Source organism: Neodiprion virginianus, chromosome 4, assembly GCF_021901495.1.
Source record: "Neodiprion virginianus isolate iyNeoVirg1 chromosome 4, iyNeoVirg1.1, whole genome shotgun sequence".
Classification (NCBI taxonomy): Eukaryota; Metazoa; Arthropoda; class Insecta; order Hymenoptera; family Diprionidae; genus Neodiprion; species Neodiprion virginianus.
Genome location: NC_060880.1, coordinates 35,030,306 through 35,057,021, shown reverse-complemented (window position 1 = coordinate 35,057,021; position 26,716 = coordinate 35,030,306). Strand labels below are relative to the sequence as shown.

General features: G+C 41.2%; 2 protein-coding genes across 4 annotated transcripts in view; both read left to right on the top strand.

Moving 5' to 3' along the window:
• LOC124302986 (calponin homology domain-containing protein DDB_G0272472-like) overlaps window positions 1-18,005 on the top strand; it is a 100,360-nt gene extending 82,355 nt beyond the window's left edge. The window contains exons 1-5 of one of the 3 annotated variants that reach the window (XM_046759625.1): window positions 4,173-4,201; window positions 5,431-5,492; window positions 6,743-6,866; window positions 10,220-10,388; window positions 11,293-18,005. In XM_046759625.1, coding sequence (XP_046615581.1) covers window positions 6,836-6,866; window positions 10,220-10,388; window positions 11,293-16,315 — 5,223 coding nt within the window. In that variant the 5' untranslated portion in view covers window positions 4,173-4,201; window positions 5,431-5,492; window positions 6,743-6,835 and the 3' untranslated portion in view covers window positions 16,316-18,005. Of the gene's footprint in view, window positions 1-4,172; window positions 4,202-5,430; window positions 5,493-6,742; window positions 6,867-10,219; window positions 10,389-11,292 lie in introns of those variants that run through there. The other 2 variants (XM_046759624.1, XM_046759623.1) reach the window with 2 other exon arrangements.
• A 1,146-nt stretch (window positions 18,006-19,151) lies between these two features.
• The window catches only part of LOC124302987 (polypyrimidine tract-binding protein 1), a 350,109-nt gene continuing 342,544 nt past the window's right edge, over window positions 19,152-26,716 (top strand). Inside the window, exon 1 of the mRNA XM_046759630.1 lies at window positions 19,152-19,516. Coding sequence (XP_046615586.1) covers window positions 19,509-19,516 — 8 coding nt within the window. The 5' untranslated portion in view covers window positions 19,152-19,508. The remainder of the gene's footprint in view (window positions 19,517-26,716) is intronic.

Below are 26,716 nucleotides of genomic sequence, written 5' to 3'. Positions count from 1 at the left end.
GGACCTCCAAATGAATCGAATCATTAGCAAGCCTGGCACACCGATCGATGTTATATCATCCAAAATAGACGGTCAGAATTATGACACTCAACAATCAGACAAGCTGCAGACGAACGGTGCTGTAGCTAACTCCGGCACCCCGATGAACGTTGGCTCATACACATCTAACGGTCAGAACGGTGAGACTCAGCAATTTGAGGAGCTACAGGTGAATGGCGCTGTAGGAAAGACCGGTGCACCGATTGACGTTGGCTCATCCAAAATCAGTGGTCAGAACACTCACCCTCAACGGTTTAGGGACCTCCAAATGAATCGAATCAATAGCAAGCCTGGCACACCGATCGATGTTATATCATCCAAAATAGACGGTCAGAATTCTGACACTCAACAATTAGACAAGCTGCAGACGAACGGTGCTATAGTTAAGTCCAGCGCCCCGATTGACGTTGGCTCATACATATCTAACGGTCAGAACCGTGAGACTCAGCAATTCGAGAAGCTACAGATCAACGGCGCTATAGGTAAGGCCGGCACATCGATTGACGTTGGGTCATCCAAAATCAGTGGTCAGAACGCTCACCCTCAACAGTTCAGGGACCTCCAAATGAATCGAGTCATGAGAAAGCCTGGCACACCGATCGATGATATCCTATCCAAAATTGACGGTCAAACTCGACGAATAGAAAAGCGGCAGATGAACGATTCTGCAGGCAAGTCCAACGCCCCGATAGACGTTGGCTCATACGTAATCAACGGTCAGAATTCTGGCACTCAACAGTTAGAGAAGCAGCAGATGAACGGTGCTGTAGGTAACTTTGGCGCACCAATAGACGTTGACTCATACAAAATCAACGGTCAGAATGCTCCTTCTGAGTGGTCTTGGAACTCGCAACGGAATAGTGGTGTAAGCAATTCTGGCTCACTGATCGACGATATTACATTCGGCGGCATTGACCAGAATGATGAAACTGTACCAGATGAGATTACTGAATCGGATCATGCTGGCCTAAACTCAGATGCATCAGGGGATGACTCAGTGTCTGATCACTTTTTACAATCTCGTGTCAGAATCCCGGACGGCCGCACTCCATCAAATATTTTACAATCTACTTCAAACACGCATTACAACTCGTGGCTTTAGATTATCATGATTCGTGTCAATCTTGGTGAGAAAACCATTTTAGTATCATCACCCTTTACTCTGGTTCATACCTGTTTTCTATCGGTCATATCAATGTTATCATTTTTGACTGCTTGGATTAAGGAAGGTTTATCATATACAGCACCAATAGCCAAATCTTGAAAATTCGCCTGTGGTTACGTCTGGTTAATTAATTTGTCGGGTTATTGTACATGTATTTTCTTGAATTCGACAATCGAAATTTTTACATACTTATGTATCTGAATTCGTTTGAAATAAACTTTATTTTTCTTTCCTACATCACTACGGCTATACACGTTTGGCGTACATGCCATCCTATTTCAGTTGATCCTGCATACTGATCAGAAGCCTCTAATCGCATTTACAAATTTCCAACACTTCTCATGCCTTTTTCTATGCATCATCCTGCATAATTTAAGTGGATGGAAAACCTAATTTGGTTTGTGCACAATGTTATCTATCTTTTATGCCCTCTTTTCCCATATTAATATTCATAAATGACAACAATTTAATGTAGAGCAGACCTCATGTGAAGTCGGCTGGTGATTTCATTGTCTCCTTGGAAAATGTATCGTCATACATGAGTGCAGGTTAATATCTGAGCAAACGCACAGTGCTTGGACCATGCTAGTTTACTATAGTATGGAAATGCCTGCAACAAATTGTCCGGTCGTTGCCGGATAGTGGCGCGGGCCGTGCAGAGAAAGATATCACGAATGTAGTATGTTATCCCTTTCACACACTACGCAGTCTGTTAAAAATTGAAGGCTGATAGCACGGAAGAGAGTATACATCACTCTGTGATTCGGCACTGCATTTTTGGTAGGCTTGTATACCGCATGCAAATTCCAGTTAGAAAAGGAAGATAAGTTACACAAAACGGCATTGACCTAGCGCGATCATAGGATAGTACTCCAACACAGCGTACAGGTTCCAAAAATTTCGTCACAATCAACGTGACGACACTTCCGAAAGAATTTGGTCCTATCACCGATCTTCATTTGTACTGCAACGCGGTTCGACAGTGAGAGAGCAGTTGACGAAATCAATAACGTTCAATTTGCTCAAGTCTTCTCAGGGTAATACAGTAATCAAGGCTGGCCTTAGAAAATAATCGACGATTACGTGTTATGAAAAAACTTAGAATATGTGTCGAACGTGTTGTAGAAAAGTTCAACCTAATTTGTACCAAGGTACCTTTATGCGCGACGATCGACTATTCAGCAACATTGAAGCCGATTTTCTCAAAAAACCTTCTTTCTAACGTTACCCGGTATTCTAACACACCCATAAAACACTGTTCTTGTCTCGAAGGCGAGAGTGTAATAAGTTTTGATCAGTTTCAGTTAGATTAACAAAATAAAATGAGTATAATTTGCTTTACACCGAATGAAGTTGGTTGAATTTGTGATTTCTTGCCAATTGGAAGTGATTACGACAATTCGCCGCTAAAGAAAAAAAAAATAAGGAGCGGTGCAACTTCCACTCGTACCCTCCTGACGTTTAACTTTTCCTAAGTTAGGTCCCCATCCGAAGCGCGCCTTAAGAAGCTTCGCTTCAAAAAAGTCCTTTCAAACTTAAGAAAGGTATTTCACAGTGTTTCGTGAAACTGAAAAATGAAACGAGCCATCGTTCACACCAATACGAATCTGCACCCACAACTGTAATACGTGGACAACGTGGGCAGTTAAATACACGCGCATGTGCGTAATTCATACGTTTGTGGATATATTACAGTGAACTGTGCACCGTCGTCTCCTCGTTATGACGTTACGACTAGACTGCGGGAAAACATTTGTATACTGGTATGCTCCTTCATTATACCTCTTTCACTCACATCCGTATTGGCACGGTCGCGATGAGCGGTGATATAACCCAGCTGTACATCAGAGCTGTGTGAATCCCGTGACATTTAGGTACTTGATATCTTCCACCCATACAGCATCCGTCGTGGCGTTGACCATTCCTTCTCTTTTATGATGTAGTCGCTTTTTCGGACCGGAGTTCTCGTTGACCCCGGTCCTCGGTAGCGAAGAGTATGAAAAATAAGTGTTTGAAGGATGATCAGTGTCGGCATTTTCTATCACGCACCGTGCTCGAAAAGTTTGTTCCATCCTTTGGTGCAGATAATTTGTTTGAACAAGCGCTTTGGCACGAACGGGCGCCCGTTCGTTCTCAAGTCAGTTATCGTAGGTAAATAATTGAATAAATAAGCGTGTAGGTATGTATATGGGTTAACGGCATCGTAAAGAAAAGTTCACTACTCGATGGCTGTAAGGCTGGCTGGTTCGAAGGAGATCCTTGCACTCCCAGTAATTGATACTGATCGCCACGCCGATCCGATTGCCGGATCGTGTCTCGCTCGCTTAAGATATTCCTGCACGAGGAATTAAGTATCGGCGAATCATCTCCAAGCCTAGTTTATAGATCCAACAACATGTTCGTTAATCACCCAGCTACTAATCGGCGAGATGTTTCGAAATTTCATATGCTTGTGTACGTGGATGATTGTGTGCGACGTGTATATATCTCCTAAAGCTTAACAACTTGAGAAAACGAGCACTCGGACTCTTCGGAATTGCTTCAAGCCACTCGAACCCAGCCCCCGAGGCAAACGTTATGTACAATACGGGGTCAAAGTATAAATCAAACTTAATCGGTGTAAGAGGATAACTCTCTTCACCAGATTCCTACTAAAGCTGCTGTGCAATGACGCGTTTCATCCAACCTCCGTATATCTCTTACGTCTAGAATATGCAGTTGTTACAAGATATTCTCTAAGTAGTTCGTGATACAGACCTACTCTCGTTTACATTAATATTTATTCATCAATGCGCCCGGGATACAGGTGCAACGAATTGAGGTCACCCTGTCTCCTACACAGTGGTTGATGGTTGCATAGTTTTCTGCTCGGATCATTATTCAGCCTCAAGTCTTTCGAGTCATCGGAGGATTTCGTAAGGCTGTTACCAGAATAACCTTGGCAGGAGTTTGCGAGGACATCTAAGGCCCAGTGAACTTCTTCGAGAGCAATTAACGGTACGACGGTAAAATGTAGACAGGCAAAATTTTTAACAATAAAAAAAAAAAAAAAGCGTGGTAAGAATGTAACGGCCTCGTCAGCGTGGAATTTCTTTATAGAAATTGAAAAAATTTTATGTTCAAACCTTGGTTGCCCTCTGGCTACGCGCGTTTGTCTCGTAAACTGCGTTTTAGGATCTTGAAAGCGTTTGTTTGTCAACGATTAGTGAGCTAGCGCGGCTTGCGGGCTGGTACTTGAAAATATTGCGTACTTTCTTCTTTTCATGATTACGTACACTTCAAATTGCTGTTTCGGACGGAGTTTTACAGTCGACATTTTCTGAAAACGGAGTATAAGATCCTTCATTCAACCTTTAGCGGCTATATCATAGGCTGGAAATTTTGTTTGGGGTCTAGCATTTCACAGGTCGGAAGAATTTCTGACGTATGACTGAAACGTCCGTTTCTTTTGAAAATAGGCATGTGACGATCTAGTCACAAGTTATGCTAATAATTTACCTCGCTAGTAAAGTGTTCGATACCGATCAATAATTTCAATAAATGAGATTGACTGTCAGGGTTGGACTGATCAGGTTAATAGGATGCTTTTACTGCAAGAAAGTGCTGGAGGGTGTCTAGAGGAGTGTAGCATGGGGTTTCACATGCCGTTAGACATATTATCTATTTGTATACTAGCAACAGCTGACGAGTTCGATTAGCAACATTTTTGTTCATTAGTGCACCCAGGAATTGAGTGAAATGATCAAGCAGATCCGTTTCTGCAGTTTATTATACAAAAATGATTGATTCAGTTTTTTACTATTTTATTTTTATTCTGGATGCGCCGTGCTTGCATCGCGGTTGGTACGGATAAATATAAAGGCGCAGGAAACATGACGAAAATCACCTGGTCTGTCAGAACTGAGAAATAATTAACACCAGGGACGTCTGTCGAGTTAGATAAGCACGGTGAAAGTTATATTAGCTTCTCTAGCTTCGGTAAGAATAATGTGCATGTAATAATTCTGTATGACATTCTTGGCTGAATATGTATCTTGTACATACTCGTCTACTGCTCGCGAAATCATCTATAATATACAAATGTGTAGATCAGACATTGCACTGCGTCAGATCGATATACATATATTATTTACGAGTTCATCACTTGAACGGTTGTTATAATTACGAATCGATCAAAGCTTTTCACCAGAAACTTAAACCGGTGAATTTTTTTCCATCTGTTTCAGTTATCGTGTGGCTCATAAATTTCCAGCATGGCTTCAGATTGTGCAGCGGAGGTGAACCTGGGGTGAGTGAAAGTTTCAGTATATGTGGTAATTGAATCAGGGTATAGTTGATTGACGCAATTAAGATTCCAATGCCGAATCCCAACAAGGCACAAGACGTATGCACGTACGTATATACACGCGACTGCATAGTCACGCCTTTTGCAAATTGACGTGTTTACAAAAGTAGATGCCACCCGCAACTGGAAATACCCGCATACCGTCCATGGCTAAAGTGAAAGTGAATTTTAATTTTTTTATTTCTCTTTTATTGCTTAGAAGTATCTAGCTGCTGCCGTATAAAAGATCACAATTTTGTCATTCAGCCAAATTGGCCAAGGCAATATCAAGTTACGTACTGCAGCGTTGTGCAAGTTATGCAGTATTAAAGGTATATCACGCTACTCTTTAAAAGTATCGAGATACGGGCGTGTGCACGGCAATTTATGTGACACGAATACAGTGCGAATCACTTACAGAAATTTGACAAAAAATAAAATAACTTTATATACGTTCATTGTTACAACTGGTATTTTTCGTGTAGACACTTACAGTTACATAAATATGCTGTACGCAATGATAATTATAATACTATACATAATTGTACAGAAATTTCTGCCAAGCCCTTGACAAGTTTTAAATTGACCTCCGCGGTATAAATTTAATTGATGAAAAAAAAGCATTCTTAATGCCAATTTTATTCACGTAGTTCACGACAGTATAGAAACCTTTTTTTAACGACCGAAGATAATAATCCATTAAACACTGCTGTAAGCGTACAAACATGAAATAGAAAATTACGTTTTATTTATCCAATTGCGCAAATATATAATATAATATATTTATTCGATGTGTAAATATAATTGTTAATAAACGACGAAACAAGATAAATTATAAACAGCTATATCTAGTATACAATGTAATTGCAATTCTACGAAACGGTGACAAATCAATCACGGAACATGGAGCAACGGTATTGTCGGTGGATAAAAGAGCAGTTTTGGCAATTAATTTCGGCGAATTCTGTCGGTATAGAGAACCGCAATCATATGCCGCCTATAGATATTAATTCTCAAAGAAATTACGCAGCGGAATCTATCGGATGTCATGTCCAAATAGTTGGGTCAACAAAGGTGCTGACGGTCTGCCGTAAACAATACCTTGAATACTGGTCTTCCTCGTTACTCGAATCAGTTGAGAGAATAATTGTTCAGCTCGAGGGTGAAAATTTCTAATTTGTCATGCTCACAAGGATAACTATATCTTATTCCAGTATTTGGACTTCGACAATTTGCCGGAGACGAACTTTTCCTGTGTGGGCAAAGTCATCGGCGGATACTACGCCGACGTGGAAACTGGCTGCCAGATGTTCCACGTCTGTACCATTGGACAGAAAGGTAAATTACCGACAAAAATGCTGTTTGCCATTCAACTACATACCTTGCGAAACGTTTTCCTCGCTAATTATACGCATCAAGGTGGAACTCTTTCTATCAATTCGCAAGCTTTGCAAGCAAAACCTACAACTCTAACTCGATCTGATGGTTACATTGACTGTAAAAATGAATCGGGGTGCTGCACTCTCGGAATTTTTTTCTCCCTCGATCGTTAGCTCGTGTTTCAAACGTGTAACTTCCTAATTTTTCAATACCACGAGTATGCCGTTTTCTGCACTGTGGCTAAAAGTTTCACCGACGTGTGGGATGCTCGGAAGAAAAAGTTTTGACAGTGCAGAGCTATTTCATGATTGCCCGCTTGGTTACTCGCATTGAATTCTAACAATAATCAATCCATTTGGCAATGGTCATATTAAAATTCCATGTTAATTCCACCGCCGCGCCGCCATAGAACGTGATCCAGTGATATTTACTCCCGTAAGAAAGAATCGTTACATCTTTTGTAATTCAGGTTTCGGTCATTATTGTGATATCTAATACATTTAATTAAAGCCGTATTGAAACTGGGTTCAATAATGCCTTACAATTAATCGAGATTGTTCCCTATATTCGTTTGTAATAGCATGATTACCTACAGCCCGTTTCTCGACGTGGCTGATCGGGCGTTTTATTTTTTATATCAATTTTTCCCTTGTTTTTAACGCTACGCAAAACTCGGGCACAACCAGTGAACCGAAACGCATGGCCCAGCAAACTTGTATTGAAAGCGTATAGAAATACGTAGCAAACAGGTCTTACAGACTTTTTCCTACATAGCAACGGTTTTGACATGTCAAAATTGCGTCACCAATTCACGATTCGTTGGTGTTCTAAATTCCGATAAATATAAGGGATCAATCGATGTAGAACAGTAGTCACAAATATACTTATGGGTAAAATATAGAGAGAAAAAACAAACGACACCATAGCACGGAGTATTAAGCGATGGCAATATATATTACGTACACACTTTGTCGAAGTTATTTTCCAAGCATAGGTCAGTAACATTTGTCGCTAATGCCTACGACCATGACATTCCGAGTATGATCAAGCGAGGAAGAATGTGCTTACTGATTAGCATCAAATGCCGATTAACTTGTTAGCTTTTTTTCCGCACGATTCATCTCTACTTATTCATTGTCACCACAACGCGCCGCAACGGTGATCAGTCGTCAAATAAAAAATCGGCATTTCGGGTGAATTAAACATTAGCGTTACATCTATGGTTGAAGTGTATAATTAAGAATCGCTCGAATGTCAAGAGGCTCGTATCCGTACCGAGACTGTACGCTGAAATGTACGAACGCCTTGAACAACGTAACGGTTACGTAAGACGTGCGCACCATATTGCACCGCCTGTCCCTAGTCTTACATTTCACACACGTAGCTGCACTCCGTGCTTCGGTGGCGTCTGTGCATGGTCTGCACAGACTGCTTATTCTAGCATTTATGCGTTATAGCCACACGTGGCATCTAGTCACCGAGTTCATGCACGACCAATCTGCCAGATTTGGTCCACGAGATTTTGACCGATCTGCATCTTGTCAAGATTTATTTGTACTGGAATAAACGGTTTCAGCCTCTACAAGCAAGAAGAATAGCTGAGATTAATTTTGCGAAAGTACACCTAATACCTACTAAAATGGACACGGTTGTTCCGAACGCTTCAATGCACACGATCTTTTCATTGCTGTGCAGGCCATATTGCACTGATTAGATTTCGTTATTCAATCATATCGTAATCATTAGTTATGTTTATGGCGAATCTTCTATCACAAATACTTTATTCAGTTCTATACGGAACACTGTCACAGAGCAATGGATTCAACGGTTCATTAATGACGGCATTTGATTTTTTAAATAAGTCAAGGGATTTAGACGGTTACTCAAACACCTATTGACGTTGAATGGGAAATTCGCGTAATTTCAATTATATTATGAAAACTCAGCGTACGAATATCTTCGCGTGAGTGCAAACGAAACATTTTTCCAGGCTTAGTATTTCTTGCCCAATCTACGAGTCAAGTTCTTTTCCCTTTCGTCCACTGATCCGTTGGCTTAGAAAATAAGTACCAAACTTGTAAAAATGGCGGAGTGATCGGTGCAAGGCTGATAAATAAATCGCCGAAAGAGAAACAGTGTGCGAGTGGGAGATAGACGGTACAGGGTTTCACGCGACTTTTGTTCCTTACGGTACTACAGTTGACCAACGTTTAAGAACGGTCGATTCAATCGGCGACATTAATCAATCACACGAGGCGTGACTGTGAGGAAAAACGTGGGTACGTCTCGCTCCGTATAATACCGTAAAAAATTCTTCAGGGGTCTACGGCCCCTTCATCCTCACATTTCAATTTGCCGGTACGTCTTCATTTTCACTCCACGAATTCCTCGGATTATCAATGAGCAAACTTCTGATCTACACATTCCATAGAAGAAAATAAAAATACCGCACAATAATTTAGCGCCCGGTGACGTTTATTTCATTTTGTATAAATTTATTTTATCGATACTGGTTTCCCGAATAATATCATATATTATACGGTTGAATTCACTTTCAGATGAAAAAAAAAGAGAGAAAATAACAAACTGTACGATATCTATCGGTAGATCCGTCGAGAGATAGGAGATGCTTGGGTAGTTTCGAGAGTGTTTTTTCAGGCAAGTGATGAAAGGTTTGGAAACTCATCTCACTACTACACGAAAAGAAATTTCTAACGATTTTTGTATAGGTTTCAAAACTGCTAGTCGGTAAGACTTGATCGATACTATTGGCGAAACTCGAGTATATGAATAATTGGCATCGCGTTCACCAGTGCCATAAGATCGTATGAATAGTACCATATTCACATTGTACTAAACCATACCTACATTGTATTTTTTTCACCGAGTGATTCCTGGCTCGTGCATCGGCGCGCAGTTGAAAAGCACGGCTTTCATTCTAACATCGCATGAGATTCGCTACACATTCCTCATACTATGTAGGTACTAAGTACGATGGTGCCAATCATACGATCTTATAGCATTGGCGAATGCGATGCCAAATGATCATGTATTTCGTCTCTCCAATGGTATGGATCAAGCCAACTAACTAGCAGTTTTGAAGTCGACGCAAGAATTGTCGGAATTTTCTCTCCGTGTAAGCAAATAAAAAAAAAAAAAAAATAACTACACGCATTTGGTGGCACGAATCCTCATTGGTTGAAGACTGTTACCATAGAGCTAATTAATCCTACCGCTGCTTCATCAGTTATAAAGAAGATTTTCAACGTCCCTGTGTGAGCCCCTAATTAACGGTCGATTCTCACCGTAAGATTTGGTTTCAGACGAGATAATGGACATCAAGTTCTTGTGCCTTAATGGCACGGTGTTCGACCAGGAGACTCGAGTTTGCGAGCGAGTCGACGAGGTCGACTGCAGCAAGAGCGAGCGCTTCTACAACCTGAACCTTGAGCTCTATGGAAATAATGCCGTCACTCTGAGGTGAGTCAACCTTTCTTTTTGTCCCAACTCTCATTCTTTCCCCCAGTGATGTACGGTGTACAAACACGAAATGGGCGGATACAGTGTCGGTTCGACCGTCAAATCGTTCAAGTATCAATTCGTATCCCTCTTGTTATCCACCACGAACAATTATCGATTCGTGTTCAAGTAGCACGCGATGTGTTACGTCCAAGTACCGCCATGTAAGCTGGTAGCTCAAGCTTATGTCCATTTGGTTTTGAGGCGGTACAGGAATCTCGCCCGAAGTGAAATTGAACTCGCTTATACAGCCGAAGCACGTTCTTGTATCTAACGACAAGTGACACATCACTTTGAAGCGATCCATCCGCGATGCTCTTCGGTTAATTAACTCGTCGATTTGCTGTGATGTCCGTACGAACTTAAGCGAACGGTTATTGAATTGAGTACAATTACAATGAAACGCAATTTTTGGTTCTGCCCGCTGTGTTGTTTGTCGGCTTATTCTTATGCCATAAATAGGCCTGTTGTATCCTGCGTTATAGGCACTTGACGAGGCATTAAATTCTCAACACCTTTCATGTGATTGATACGATGGGTGGGGCAATACGGTTCAATAGACGCGCTAAACACAGTTTCGATCTATCACGAGTCCTCTTAATTCTTCTTTCTTCTTCTACTATTTCTTTTGCTTGTTTTTCTTTTTATATCCTTAATTCGGCAATAGCTTTCCATTATCATGCTCGAGTTAGCCTGAGAATTATGGGAAAGCGAAGGGCGCTCCTTCAGAACGGAGTCCTGACCTAACCGAACTCGTCGACCGAGTGAAAGTACCAAAAATTTTTTTTACAGCATAATAATAATAACAACATAGATTTGTAGCCTGATTATTGCGTAACTATGTGCTCCGTTTCTCACTTTCCAGCCTCCACGGGGTATCCGACGACGAAGGCGAGGCCACGGAATCCATTGACGATAATCAACTCCAGACGACGATTCATCCGTCGACCAGCTCAACGACTACGACCACTCAGCGACCTACCATTCCTCCAGCGACTACACCATCGACTCTGTATCGCCAGCAGAACACCGTATATCCATCGCACTACCAAACTCCGACCGTGTACTCAACCTCGCAAACCAGCCAATCCAAATCACTGTACGACGACAAGAATTCCGGCTACAACCGTCATCAGTACATTTCGCACAACGGCGAACAGGCCAATAATCAGGCAACGTCCTTCCAACTCTTTAGTAATCATGGTATCGGTTCGAGTACCAATCCTCCTCAGGTGCATCAGGCGAGGTATGGAACGACGTCGGCACCTCAGATAATCCACAACAGTCCGTCTACTGTGGCACCTCTGTTCCACGGGATTTCTTCGACGATTCAAACACTGCTTAACAGCAACGCTAATAACCCGTCGTACATAAATCCGATATTCCATAACCACGGCGCAGTAAGTACTACCGAGCATTTCACGATCCATAGCAACAACCCGAGAGAAACCCAAGAGTATCACGATGATGGGGAACGAACGGAGGACCGCAGGCCGCTGGAGGCCATACAATCAACGAATCAAGGAAAGGTTAGCAAGCTCACTATATCGCCTGTACCCACGGATGATGATTCGCATGAATCGGACGAGAATTCGACTTCAAAGATATCATTGGATTTTCATCCTGTGCCAACTAGCACCGAGCAAACGGCAAGATCTTTCTACCCAACACCGAGATCTTCCCCTAAGCCAAATTCTGACTCGACTCAAATCACTCGGCACATTCACTTGTCGCCATCTGCAGCGATTCCGCAATTGAGACCTCAGCAAATAACGATCAATTTACCACCGCCAGACATCCAACGAATCGTCCAAAATCCCTCACCCCTTCTTCCTTCGCAGTCACGAGTTATTGTAACTGCGAAGGCCAGCGTCAGCGACGAGTCTGGACGTCCGTTGAATACCTCGGAACTGGTTACGCTCCCTCTGACAACTATACCGGCTAGCTATGACGACTACAAGGAAGGTGACGAGTCCTTCGACCCGTTTTACAGGGATGTGCCCAAGATTAGGCAGTCACGAAGCGCCCGGCTAGCAAGGAGTTCACTGGAGGCGGCAGGAAAGGTGAGGTCTTTGAATCGGCGTAGGCAGGCGATTATTCGGTTGAAAAGGGAAGTTTTGCAGGACCAAAGTGACTACGAAGAAGATGATGAACTGGCTCGTGATTATGAGTATCCCGTGATTGATGACTCCCGTGAATATGGTGGCAATCATCCGTTACATACCGATTCTGAGGAGATCATGGACATAGCAACGATTAAGGCTAACTTTAAAAAGTTCAAAGCACTTTTATTAGGATACCGGGCATCAGCAGAAACATCAGCTGAGAAAAAGACCTCGAAGGAGCGCCCGAGTGATGTAAAGTCCAACTCACCCAATGATGGTAAGAAAGATTCTGCCTTCCATAATATTGATGAAAAATCTGAAACGATCGGTAACAACGAAACGAATGTACAAAGTGAGCCAGAAGAAATTAAAGCAAATGAGAATCTCAAGGATTCAGATAACAACGATAACTTGAACTACGACTTGATGCCTGTTGAGAAAACTGCAGATATAGAAAAAAAAGGTCATACCGAGATATCTCTCTCAGTCCCGAAAGAAATGAAAGCAGAGGAGCAGAATGATACAGACTCGTTGTTGGGTACGCAAAAAAAAGATGATCAGCCAGATGTCGAACTATCTTGCAAATCTGCATTTAGTAAAGAAAACAAAAAATGTGTTAACGAGTCTGCGGTGAGCAAAAATGATTCTGAAAAGAAAAATAATTTGGAAATAATCGAAACTGCAGTCGATGCTGGAAAGACAAAGACTGAGGAAGCGGTAAAATCTGGAAACGCGACAACCTCTGCAGTCTCAATAATAAAAAATGCGTCCGGACCTAAGTCTCCTACTACGATCGGTTCTGACGTCGACGAATATATTCATCCTGACATTAAAGAGGAAACGAAGGTGTCAGACCTTGACAAACACGTCATTAAATCTGAATCTGTTCCAACACCTACGGAATCTAACGTCAAAGACATGGACTCCAAAGAATATGAGACCCTAAAATCTGAAGTGAACACGGAGGAGCTGGATGTGCAGAAACTTGTTGAAGATACCGAAAAGTTATCTTCCTCTCGCCATGAAGGAATTGTGCCGGATGCAATGCTTCGCGACGGAGATTTGCAAAATTCGGATGCGGCAATCATCAATAGTGATGCGGTCTCACACGTTGCTCCGGAAACAAAGTCCGTACCTTACTCTAACGAGACAAGAATTGAGGAGAAGGAAATAACAAGTTTTGAGAAATCTGAACCCAAGCCTGAGCTCAAGACTGATCAATCGCACATTGAGGCAGTACCACAAAAATTAATGGATATGTCCAACAATGAACAAGAATACCCTAAAAATTACAGTAAGACGTCGCAAGTACCATCCGATGTTAGGGTACCAGAAGCTGAAGTATCGAAGGTCGAGAAAGACCGTGAGGGTGAATCTGTTGACTCCAAAGGCAAAGAAGATCTTAAATCTGATGACGATTTCACCGCAAAGGAATCTCATCTCAGTAAAAACCACACAACTCAATTCGAACAATCCGAAGCAACCCCCAACGAGAATCAAGAGATTGAAAATAGCAAGTCAGTGGTGGCTGAGAATGTGAAACCGCAAGACTCAGCTGTAGAACAAAGTATTCCCCATAGCAAGGAGTACGAAGTCGAGGGTCAATTAACTGATGACGTGATCGATAAAGAGCTTAATTCTTCAGTTGTAAAAGTAGAATCTGCAGCAGAAATGAGAGATTCCCCAACCGACGAACAGTCCGTGAAAGCATCAAACTCCGAGGAAGTGAAGGCATCAAACTTATCAAAGTTGAATCCGCAAGACTCAAAAGCAATTAAAGATGGCTTCTCAGACTTAAAATCAGAGAAGCCAAAGACTTCCACCTCAAATTCTCCGAAATCGGAGAACGAGACGTCGACCATCGATGACATGCGAGATAAACCAGCATCACAGTCATCGAAAGAAGTCGACTCTGAAGAAGAACCGGATAACAACTACTCCAAAAACATCATGAATGAAAGTAAAAATGAAAAAAAACTCGATGCTCAGAATGAAGAAATGCATGAAAAAACCTCAAAAGAAAGTACCACTGAAATAAAGGAATCGGAAACGACCCAGTCATCGGACTCTAGGGAGGAAACAGAAGATGAATGGATTGCTAGCAGGGACACTAATGATTACCCATCATCAGATAGGAGCGGGGTTCATCGTTCTGCGGAAAAGTCATCGGAGTCACCGAACCAGATACCATGTGACGAGTCGGACTGCGAAAAGGCTACGTCATCACAGAAGGCAAGCTACGAGGACTCAAGGGGCGAGACGGGGGAGTACGACGACTATACCTCTGACGAGTACAACTCTAGGTCTAGAGATTCGGAACCTTATAAAATGAGTAGCGAATACATTGGATCCCAAGAGCCGACGTCCAGGGACAGCTACTCGGACTATAACTCTGAGGAATATTCCACTTCGAATGAGGATGATGGGCCAGTCAGTGGCGAAGCGTACTCGATCGAAGATTCCAAGCCGACGGTATCGAGTGAAGATTACAGCACGGAGGGGGTCTTGAAGTTCACTGACGAGATACCCCATCTCAAGAAAAAACACTTGAAGCAGAAGATCGAGGAAGCGTCGAGCACCGCGGTCGGCTCCGAGGATTACGTTGACGACAATTACGAGCCTGAACACTACATCGAAAATTCGGCAGAAAACGATGAGTCCTCTTTCGACACTACCGAGGAAAAGAAACCCAAAGCCGTATCCGAGTCCTCCAGCGAACACGGACTAAACGACGAGGCTTCGGATAGTCGTCTCCCAACTACCTCGACTACCACTACTACTACGACCACGACGACCACCACGACTAGACCCGTTCCTCCAAGTCTCTTCAGGCCGCTTACTGCGAGGAAAAATTATAAGTACATTCCTCCAACGACTACTCCTAACCCGGTGGTAATCAAGCACAGATTTGGGCTTGTGAATCCGCGACCTGCGAAACCCATCAAGAGCTACAATGAACTTGCTCCAAGGCCTGTGATCAGGAAGAACCCACTGCTCTCGAGAAGAACATTCGGTACTGAAAGCACGACACAAAAGTCAACCAGCTTGGTGCGGCGAATCGACGACTTTGAAGACTCGTCTGAGATTATCTGGACGTCGACTGAGTACATTGACGAGGATGAAAGACCTCGAGAGAACAAACTAACTCGATCAGCAAACGACGTCTCTTTCAACGATACAATCGAAGCTTCATCTAACGACAAAGGGCAAGAGGGAACAACTGTTGGCCAGAAAGCCCCTGTCGCAGAATTTGTCGCCCGAAGCAATAACGAGGCAAGTACGAATCCATCCGTTGGCATTGAGACGACCCTTGGTATCAACGCGGCGATCTTCTCGACTCCTTATCCGTTGCTGAAAGCAACGGAGAGCCCAAATTCAGCGGTGCAAGAGAGCGAGGATAGCGAAACTGACGGCGCTAAGTTGGTGCAAATAGACGAGCCAAGAACGGAGACGGTGAAAGTTATTGACGACGAATCATCGACGAGTTTGAATGTGAAGACCGAAACAACAACGGAAGAGAAGGGGTCGAAAATTCATACGAACCATCGGGATGAAGGATCGAAAGTTACTCAAGTTGCCTTCAGCTGCATCGATCGAGAACCGTATCGCTTTTACGGAGATCCGAGAGACTGCCGACTGTTTCATTACTGCTCCCCAGGATTCACTTCCAGGCAAATGCTAGACTTCCGGTTTGTCTGCGAGAATACGACCATGTTCGACGAGGAGACTCAGAGCTGTCGAGAGGACGTTGTCAACCCAAAATGTGCCAATAGAAAATGGTGAACAAGGCTGAGATTTTCCGTCACTCGACGCGTTATACGGGATTCTTGCAAGACACACACGTAGAACGATTTTTTTTTTCAGAACAATAAACGTTGATAGATGAGAGAATTAATTTTCTTCAAAGTGATTTATTGCTATGAAACTGAACTTCCGGTAGTTGGATAACATCGTTGATGTTATAAAAAAATCCTCAAATTAAAATCGTTCCACAGATTATTGTTTTCAATTGTTACGGTAGCGCTTTCGCATGGCCTGAGTTTGACCAAATGTAATGAAACGAAAACTTCCAAGCGTTCAACGGAAGGACCTACTATTTTAGTATTTAACATTGCAATTCGACTTTACCGTCCGAGATTGATTTTGGTGATTCGTGAATCCTCCAGATTATTAGCATATTTATATAAGATTTAGAAAACTATTCTTAAGTAATTGCCATAACAGTTTTTGTTGTTTTTTTTTCTCTAAATCTCAACGTCTGGATTCACACTTATTAAAATTAATGCATCGTTTCGATTCCCAGAAATGTTTGAGGAGGATAACATTCATTTGCGTTCCTTCGACTGTTAATATTTTTTTTCGGAATCGAAATTCGGAAAGAAGTGTTTTATTTGCAAGGAAGCTCTCTCGTATATACTATGACAGATTTATAGACTATAAAATAATTATAAGCTCGGTTTCGTCGCAACGCAAAGGTTTCCAACAGATTCTCCCTAGCATGGTTTCATCATTCCAATGGTTATACACTATAATTATAAGGAATGTTCGGTAACAAATATCGAATACTAGTAGGTAGATTTGTAATACGAAATTATAATTTCCCGTGATCATTTCATCGAGGTATGTATAAAAGTGTCTATGTATGTAAATGATCGGTGTACGAATAACGATATAAAAGTTGTACAATGTATGTATACGATTAAACAAAATACAATAACCTACGACGTAACTGTATTGGAACGTAGGATAATTAGGCAAAAGTAGATAATTGAATATCGTTAAAAAGTCGCTCCTATATAATATGTATTGCTCAAACTTACGGTCAACTAAAACGCACTTAGGCAAGTTGTACAGAGATTTTCTATTCACTAACAAGCATGTATGATTATGATATTTTAATGCCTAAATGAATTGGGTTAATCTAAGGTTTCCCTCGTATTTAGTGAAACACTGCGGTCACCGCGTCCCGCAGTCCAGCATACACGAATAAGCCACGTTATGCACATGAGAAAAATACTCGTATTCCTGTAAATAGATTTTAAGTTATATAATACGTGCCTCGCGTCATCCGCATATCTTTCTATGATTACTTTGTATTTTGTCGGTAAATAGATATAAATTACTTTTACGCTGGCGAATAGATATAAATATTCAATTACATAATATAGTGTATGATATTTCTTCTAAGTTTCATTGAAATTTGTATTAATTATAAGTTGGATGCGACTTCACCCCGTCGGCCAACCCGAATCTGTTTCAAACCACGTTGCGACAAGATTAGCAAGTTTGGTTTATTATATACAATAAACTTTGAAGCATGTTGATCTGATCGCAGTTAAAGATTATTTCAAACTACGAGACGCCATGTGTAACCAGATCAGTAGGTACAAGAGATTATACGACGAGGAGACCCTCTGTATTTTTTAAGGAATTATATCACGTTAATAGCAACAAAACGTTGCCCTCATAATTCAATTACTTCTTCCATACGGTCCCCCTTCCTATACTTCCTGTGCATTCCCTTGTCCTTGACTAAACCTATCAAGTTGTAATTTTGGGATCGCTTTGTCTTCCCGAATTCTCAAGAACGCTGCGATTGATCGTGTAATACATCGTATGTTCTTCCCAACTTAGAATAACCTCACCATCAGAAACGCTTTGAGTCGACCAGGGACCGAGATAAGACTATTTTCAGAAGATCGACTGATATTTGCGTAGAGGCCGCTACTCATACGGCGTCCTAAAAGACTCACAATCAAGTACATCTGGAACGAAGAGTTTCGAAAAAGGACCAATTTTCGACGGGTAAGTAGGCTCAGGAATTTAAAAATCAAGGATTGTTAATTGAAAGTGTAAACAAATAAAGAAATCGAATGAACCGGTAGCTGCTCGAGCTATAAGAAGATAAGCTAATTCTTCTTCTCATTCTAGAATTGTAATACGTGTAATAATGCATTGAAACGAATCAACTACTGATATTTCATTATTATGGTTTTTGTTGAGAACAAGGGTCCTGGACACACCTATAATATTTTCACTATGGGCTAATGCGGTAATAAAAGTATCAACAGACATCTTGCGCATGCAGCAATGGGTGCAAGATTCTGGAATAATGAGAATGCATTAGATTATGTTCTCACCTCGAAAAACCGGTACCGTTCCATTCTATTTCCTTCTCGCTTCTTTATTTCCCCTACGTATTTTTGACTCGCGGAATTTTGCCGTTACGTCGGTACCCATTTTCACGAGCTTCTTTTTACCGCCGACTGCGTGCGCTGCCGCGTCAATACGCGTCAGTAAGGGTGGATTGTCTTTACATTTTTAATCCAACGATTTGTACAACTGATAAAAGGAAGTCGAGCACGGAATTCAGTACGGGCTGATCGTCGGTCGGTGTTGTCGATCGTTTGTCGATACAGTACCATCAGAGCAGTCGGCATCGGTAGAAATCTTGCCAGGTGTCGGTGCGACTGATTCAGGTGAGCGTCGTTTGTTTTTTCGGGAACTACAGCGGTGTTCGGGTGGGCGAGTGATTGGGAGCGAGGCGAACAGGTGTCGCCACGATGACGGAGGAGCGAAAACGGTCGGATAACGTGGGGCCACTGACAATCTCGTGTACGGCTAGGTAGTCGTGTGTCGGTCGTTGGGACTATTGTCGAATAAAAGTAAAGATAGCCGGTGATTTGGTGCCGATTTAAAGCCGGGTAAGTGCCCTAGTTGTAGAGTGACAGAGCGGCGGGTTTCGGGCGGATATTTCGGGGCGTAAACAGGCCGCGGTATCGTTGCCGGATCGGTTGTCTCGGTTTGACGGCTCGGAAAGGGATTTTCGCGTGGCAGCCATATTTTCGTCACATGCAACCTGTTGTTTTGAAAGCGTGGCGGAGTGAGTGCGCCTGCAGTGACTGATCGTCGTTCATTATCGCCACTCGACACCGAGGTATCGAGGAGAGCCTGGATTCCCACTCGCGTCCCCAGGATGAACGGGTAAGTAGATGAGAGAACAGGCGGGATATTCGTTCCGCCCGCTGCGATACCGACCCAACATAACCTCGTCAAGCTACGCTACGGTTCCCTATCGCTTCTCCACGTGTGGCTAATCCTCTCGCCGCTCCTGCGTATTCGGCGCGACACGGACTTCGTCTCGCGTCGAGTGTCGCTGTCGCCCCATGCGAATCGCCGGAATACTTGACCCCGCCGTCTCGCCCGTTATTGAAAGCCCTTCCCTTATCCCTCCCCCTCCCCTCCCCCCCCCCTCTCCTCCTTTCATCCACTCTCCCTCCTCCTTTGCAGCGTCGCCGAATTGAATCAGTTGCCGCAGCGCGCGTCGAAGTGGACCGCTAAGAGAGCTAAAGACTCTCGCTCTTCTCTTGGCATTTACGGATATTTGTATTGAGGATTAATCGAACGGCGGCGCGATTCAAGAGTTGGAAACGGAGATAAATCGTTTCATCAATATCCAGCAGTGTTATTTGCGCCCAATGATCGTTAAGGGGATGTTCTGGTCGATTTCATCGTTGACGTATGTATACCTCCAAATATCGGAGCCCACGTGTCTGAAATGCAAAAATGGGCTTAACCGACCCATTCTATACACAGTTCTGAATTAAGAAACATTCCAATAGATTTTCACTTGATGCAGAAATATAGAAATGGCATGAATTATACGAATTTACTATTGCGATTTCGTAGAATCCGTACTGTTTCGTTATTTCTACGCCAAATGAAAATCTATTTTATTGTTTTTATTCAGAATTGTGTATAGATTGAGACTGTTGAGCCCTTTTACGCGTTTGAGATACGTGGGCTTCGATATTCGGAGATATATACGTCAACGTTGAAATCAACTAGATCACCTCCTTAACAAGAATAAGCGATATCTGCGATGTTAATAGAATAAGCCCCAGAGCGTTAGAATGAAAGAAAAAAATTCCGAAGTTTACAATTAGTCACTTCCAACGTTCTAATTACAAAATCTTTTCTCAAATTGTTGATGCGTAGTTTGTACAATTTCCGCTTACACGATACGGATTATATTGTTTCATTCGAGATCATCATCATTGGCGCAAATAATATCACCGGAGACTTTTCAAACGGTTTTTCCTCTCCTCCCAATTTTTGATTCAAATGATTCGGCCAGGAACACGTGCCTCTCGAATGTCTGTATAACGATACCTGCTCCATCTATGAGAGTGTCTATAGGGTGTTTGAATTACCTCCGAGTTTATTTAGGTTTTGTTTGCTCAAAGCCGGTATTTTTACTATTCACAATTACTGATGATTTATACCGGCTCATTTTAATCCAATGAACATACACCACCTATACCAAACGGTTTTATGTAGTGTAATCTGGACGTTTGAAGGAGAGCATCGGAAAATGTTCGCACGATGTTATTACGACAACCCGTGACAGGCAACATTCAAACCGTATACATCTCGTCGCAATGAGTGTAACAAATACACAGTGAAAATTAATTTCGAATATCTCAGCTTCCAATAGAGCTGGCGAGATTTTTTTTCTTAATTTAAAGATCAAACAATTGTGCATAATAAGGTTGTATTATGAAATTAATCAGGTTGAATTAAACAAATAAAACTGAACGTTGAAGGGGTTCAATACTTACAGTCTGCTCCAAAAGTACAAGATTTTGAGAAAGAGAAGGGGAGATTTACCCTTATTACCTACCAAGGAATAGAAAATACAATTACTTACGACCAGACACCTATGTTTGAAATTTACAAAAAGGGCAGAGATATGCTGTATATACCGTGCTGAATATTTGATATCGTTTATTCGCAAGTTGTTTTGTAAACGTTATATGCATACATGTACATACATTTACAAATAACCTTAGCAAAGGAGGATTAGCGTCAATTTTTATAAAAGCATATGTTTATAGCAATCCGAACTCAAAAGACTTTGAGAATGATTACTGATTGGAAAACGTCCCAATGTTCAATATTAATGTGGTAATTTGTTGTATGGTAATATTTTCGATGTATTGTGCGTTCGTGAAATCCTTTGGCAAACTCGGCTCTTGAAACGAGAAACGAATAATTGGGTAGACGAAGAGCAATCGAAAATTGTTGACCGCACAATTTCACTTTTTACGTGAAAAAATTCCCTGCTTTTACTTTTGTCGAATTAGTTGGTCGTTAAGCGCTTTACGATCTAGTGCGTAATCGATTCTATACCATGAACCGGTTCCCCTTTGTACTGGGAATAATATTTACGTGATATTCAACAACTGCTGGTTGGAAATACATTTGCAATCGTTTTGTAGTACCGATCAAATTTTATTGTGCATCGAGTCGTTGTTGCCGTTTTTTCATCAAATTTTAGTCGGCAAGCTCTGATTTTCATTTTGTCTTAAAAATTTGCACTGCCGGAAAATCTGACGTATTGACCGTTGAACGTTTTTTTTTAGAAAGTTATGTCTATATGAATTGATAATGATCTTAAGATTCAAACCTTATTTATACTTTTGAAAAGTACGAGGAAAAATTTGAAATTTATCCCAATGAACTGGCAACAAATCTACCTACCTAGTAGGTAGAAAATTGAAGAAATTCAAGCCTGTCGATCTATGCGAGCGATTTTAGTAAATCAAATCAAACAATGAAACAATAACGAAAATAAAAGGATAAAGCAGTAATGGATGCGCGCTCTGAACTTTTTCATGTCAACCACCCAACAAGATTATTTATTGTTATTATATAACAGTTTGTAATTATGCGATACAGGAAAAAAAAAAAACAAAATGACATAAATAAATACGTTTCAGAAGTGAAACATGAACGCCCTCGAATTACAGACTATATATCGTAGGTATTCAACCGAATGATTTTCACAATTGGATTAATTAGCGTAGATTGCGTGTTAATTATTATGGAGTTGCAAAAATGGCGTAGCTCGATTTTTTTTAAACCGACGGCCAAAGAGCATCTCGTACGCATGCAAATTATTTGATCGATATTATATGAAACGGGTTTTGAAGGGGGCGAAAAATATACTCGAAGTGTGCCGATATGAATGAGGGGAAAATTGATTATTAGCTTCAATCACAAGCGACTAAACGAATAAATACTCGTATCAACAATAAGATCAAACACAAGTGAGGTTCGTCGTCCTCTCATTTTTGTTCATCGTACTTTGAAAGCATGGTGCGTGTCGTCGATAGTCACGTGACAATTCCATAGCAATGGGAATGGTATCGATCGAAACCGGGTAGCAGATACGTATATACTCACATCGGCACATACTATTACTACATAATTTATGGTAGAGTCGCAGAGTTGTATTATTAGCCCAACTATCGTTCAGTTCAGTTTATATCACACGCATCCTCGCCGGCAGCAATATAACAACCGAATACTCGTAGGAAATCGAATAAAACGATCGAGTCGTTCAACCAGTCAAATAACCACACAGCCCGCGATTTCGTCAATATGGTTGTTGTTAATATTTACCGATCGTCAGTTATTATTATAATGCAAAGAGGCGCGCAACGATTAGCTAGACAAATTTGCCTTGCCGGGCGATTTGGCCTGTACCTGTATAACCGGAGTAGATTTGGTCTACAAACTTGTCCTCGTTCTACACAAAAATTACGCTGCGCGTGTGCAGTTCTCTTGAAAGCCGACAAAATTGATGATATTTGCGTCTCGAAATAGCGCATGCATAAATCATGCATGGTATTAAAATCGCGCAGGGGAAAAGAAAATCCCGAGATCTTGAGTCAGATCGGATTTCTATATTTTCGGATATTACACCGACGACAGTATTTATAATTTTAACGAACAGATCATTGCCTCGAGGCTCTGCATTCACGGCATACGAAATTATACCGTACGGCGAATATTCCCCATCGGCTCGTCGCTCGTCGTAAACTCAACGAGCAATAACACCGGCATGCCAGCACCAGCTTCTCCCATCTGTAGGACTAATCTACGTCGTATGAGTATGAGCGTCCGCAAAATCTATAGACACAATGCCACGTGCGGAATGGCCGCAGATGTACGCCAGTGTACATAAATTAAAAAAAAAACTAAATCCGCTCGGCGGGCGTTTCAAATTTGGCGATTATGTAAACCTGACTCAACCTATTTGCTGATCGTAACGTAGTACGTAACGATAGCTCACTGTTTTTCGATATTATGCCAACGGATCCCGTTCCAACCAGAGTATATTTATAACCATGGTAAACCGTTTTCCACAGGTCGTCAAAGTTCGTAAATATAATATGTAACTATAAAAAAATTAGAAATGTTGCAGCAAAAATTTTCGAACAACAAAAAATCAAAAACACGAACGAATGACGATCGTGCCAATTATTATACTATGACTGTCTTTTGCAGATATCTCAAGCATTGAAATTCTTCGGTAAATTAATTTCTATAACGCGTTTGAAGATAAGATTTTTGAACAGCTTGTCGAACATTTTCATCTCTGGAGTTTTTACGCTCCCGCTGTGAGTAGGTATAAATCGGTAAGTTGATCTACATGAACCGTGAGTCGTGAAAATTTTCATCTCACATCCGGTCCGGTATGCAGTTCACAAATATTGTATAAGCTGTAATACTTTGAAGAAGATTCATGAATATTAATCGGCTAGATTCATTATTGGATCCTGACTGAGCAACCGACAGACCATTCGCCACACAAGTTGCATGTGATTCGTGTACATATGAGTGATTCCACGTCAAATCGAACAGCTTTTTCGCCTCGATGTTTCCGATATTTCGCCATAATTTCTGTAACAGATTTTAATGAAAGATGTAAATTAATCGATCATTAAAAAATTTCGCCCAAATTTCCCAAGTTACACGGTAAAAACCTCGTGATCTCGTACGGCCAGTACTCTTATGGTGCACTCATCGCGCCTCGATTGAGGCGTGGCTTTCACAATTAGCCTCCTCGTCGCTGGCCATTGGCTATAAGCTGACCGCAGCCCCGATAAGTAGGTACCTATCCTCCGGAAGATTTCGGCGCGAGTATCATTCTCTTCGTCGTCTCGGTAAGCTATTGGTCGGTTCTTATCTTATACGGAATGAGCAATGACGCTAGTCACTTTTTGCGGTATCGCCGCTCATTGCCAATGGATGGAAATAGTAAAAATTCGTAACTCACCGAATTGTGTGAAAATGTCGACGGTATTTTTTTTATTTTCGCTTCCAAGCTTGAAAAGTCTCGTATTCGACAAACAAAATACGCATTCGAATTTTTCACTTGTTTTTACAATGACTTAACGCTGCTCAAGAGAAAAGAAGAAATAATAAAGATTCCCGCTGAACGAAAAAATAACTATCTTTTATCTCACGCATATACTTTGCGATACAATACTTCTGATCGAAATTTATCCGGATTACACGTGTAAGGAAATGCGTCAATTGTCAAGGGGATGAATTGTGCAATGTCCTGATTATTGCGTTCGCCGTCTAATCGATACTTAAGGAAGTCTAATCCCGAACTCTAATCCCGATTTATGCGCGCGTAAAACCCGCTAATTCAAACTAATTTACAATTATGTATATAGTTTCGGCAAACGTTATATGTAAGAAGTGTGGAGGGGAGGTGAGGAGAGGGGGGATGTGTTACGTTACGTTACGTGTGTAATGACATGTGACATGGATATATCGCTGGTAGGTTATGCTTGCGGGCAAACACCGGGATCTTCTCAGGTTAAATTAAACCGATGTGAATTGGTATGTTGTAGATTCCCCGCATAACGCAGCTCGAGGGTTTTTGGCGACAAAATTGTCCTCGCTTCGCTTTAACGATCTCGTTTCGACGGTAATAGAACGACGTGGCAAAATGCCATCACGCTCTGCACTTACATACCCAGAATCTTCGAGTATACGTACACGATCAGTTATGATACGCTGTTAAACGAGTTTGTTGTAAAATTTACTCAACACGTGTAGGGAGCCTTATCCGTATACGGTATGGTTAATTAACGATTCATTTGTTTTGTCACATTACAAAGGAAATTTTTAACGTCAATGTACCCTGTAAAAGCGATATGAATGTACATTTGCGTATCCATTTTAGTGAACATTGCGATGTGTTGTCTCTCGAATTTCTATCTTCCACTTTATTTTATTACGGTTATTTATTTATTTGGTTCGTTAAGAGAAGTCTCGTCAATTTCTTTTAAGATAAATTGGTTCTTTTTTTGAGCTGTTTCCTTTTAAGTTTTGTGAATTTTTGCTGGTTAAATCCTGGTCTTTCGTTTTATGGAAGAATTTTCCGTTTAGATAAACTAAAGTTGCCAGAATCTCTCTGATGAACTCTCACAACAGAGGTGGAACGGCTTAAATTGAATAATGAATTGAAATAAAATTTTCCAGTACACTTGATGACACCAGCGCTACGAAATTCGTGAATAACTTTATTTATTATTCGCAAAACGTCTCAATTTTTACAACATGGTTTACCGAATGCCTTCTCCTCCCTTTTCACAACGATCCCGTGAAAAGAGCGTTGTTTATCAATCTTGAACTTATTTTCTATCAATGAAACACTTACAAATAACTCTAAATTAACTTAGAACTAATTTACAAACTATAAACCAATGAACAAGTCTTTCCTACAGAACGTGGTAAACTGAATTTTCCGTAGAGATTTAGTAATTTCAAAAAACTAAGGATCATTAAAGTGTAGAGTATTTTTTTATATTCAGGATAGATACACATCGCTTTCTTTTTTGTTTAGCCTAATTATAATCAACTCCCTGATGACTAAAACGTATCTTGAATTTAATCGAGAAACGCCGCTTGCGCCAATCGCTCGCATGAAAAGTGAACCAATCTTTCATAACTTATGTTGATTTAGGAACAATTCTCGTTCGCTTGACTTTTAAAATTATGTATCATCTAGTATTGAAGAAATGATTATTAAGGCAATTCGCAAAACAAAGTTACGAATTTAAATTTCAATTATGTGAGTTTTTCTTTCCTCGCCTCTTCTATGTGTTTCACAACTCGAAAACGGTTCCGATCTGTGACTTGTGACAGGAAAATTGTAAACAAAATGTTAATGATTCAGTAGAAACCCCGAGTAAAGTTATGCGCATATTTAGTACATTTACAAAAATATACAAGAAATTTCGAACAATATTAGTGTAATTAACACACAAATAGTATTTATACGACAAGTTTGGCAAATTTGAAAAGCAGTTGCGTATT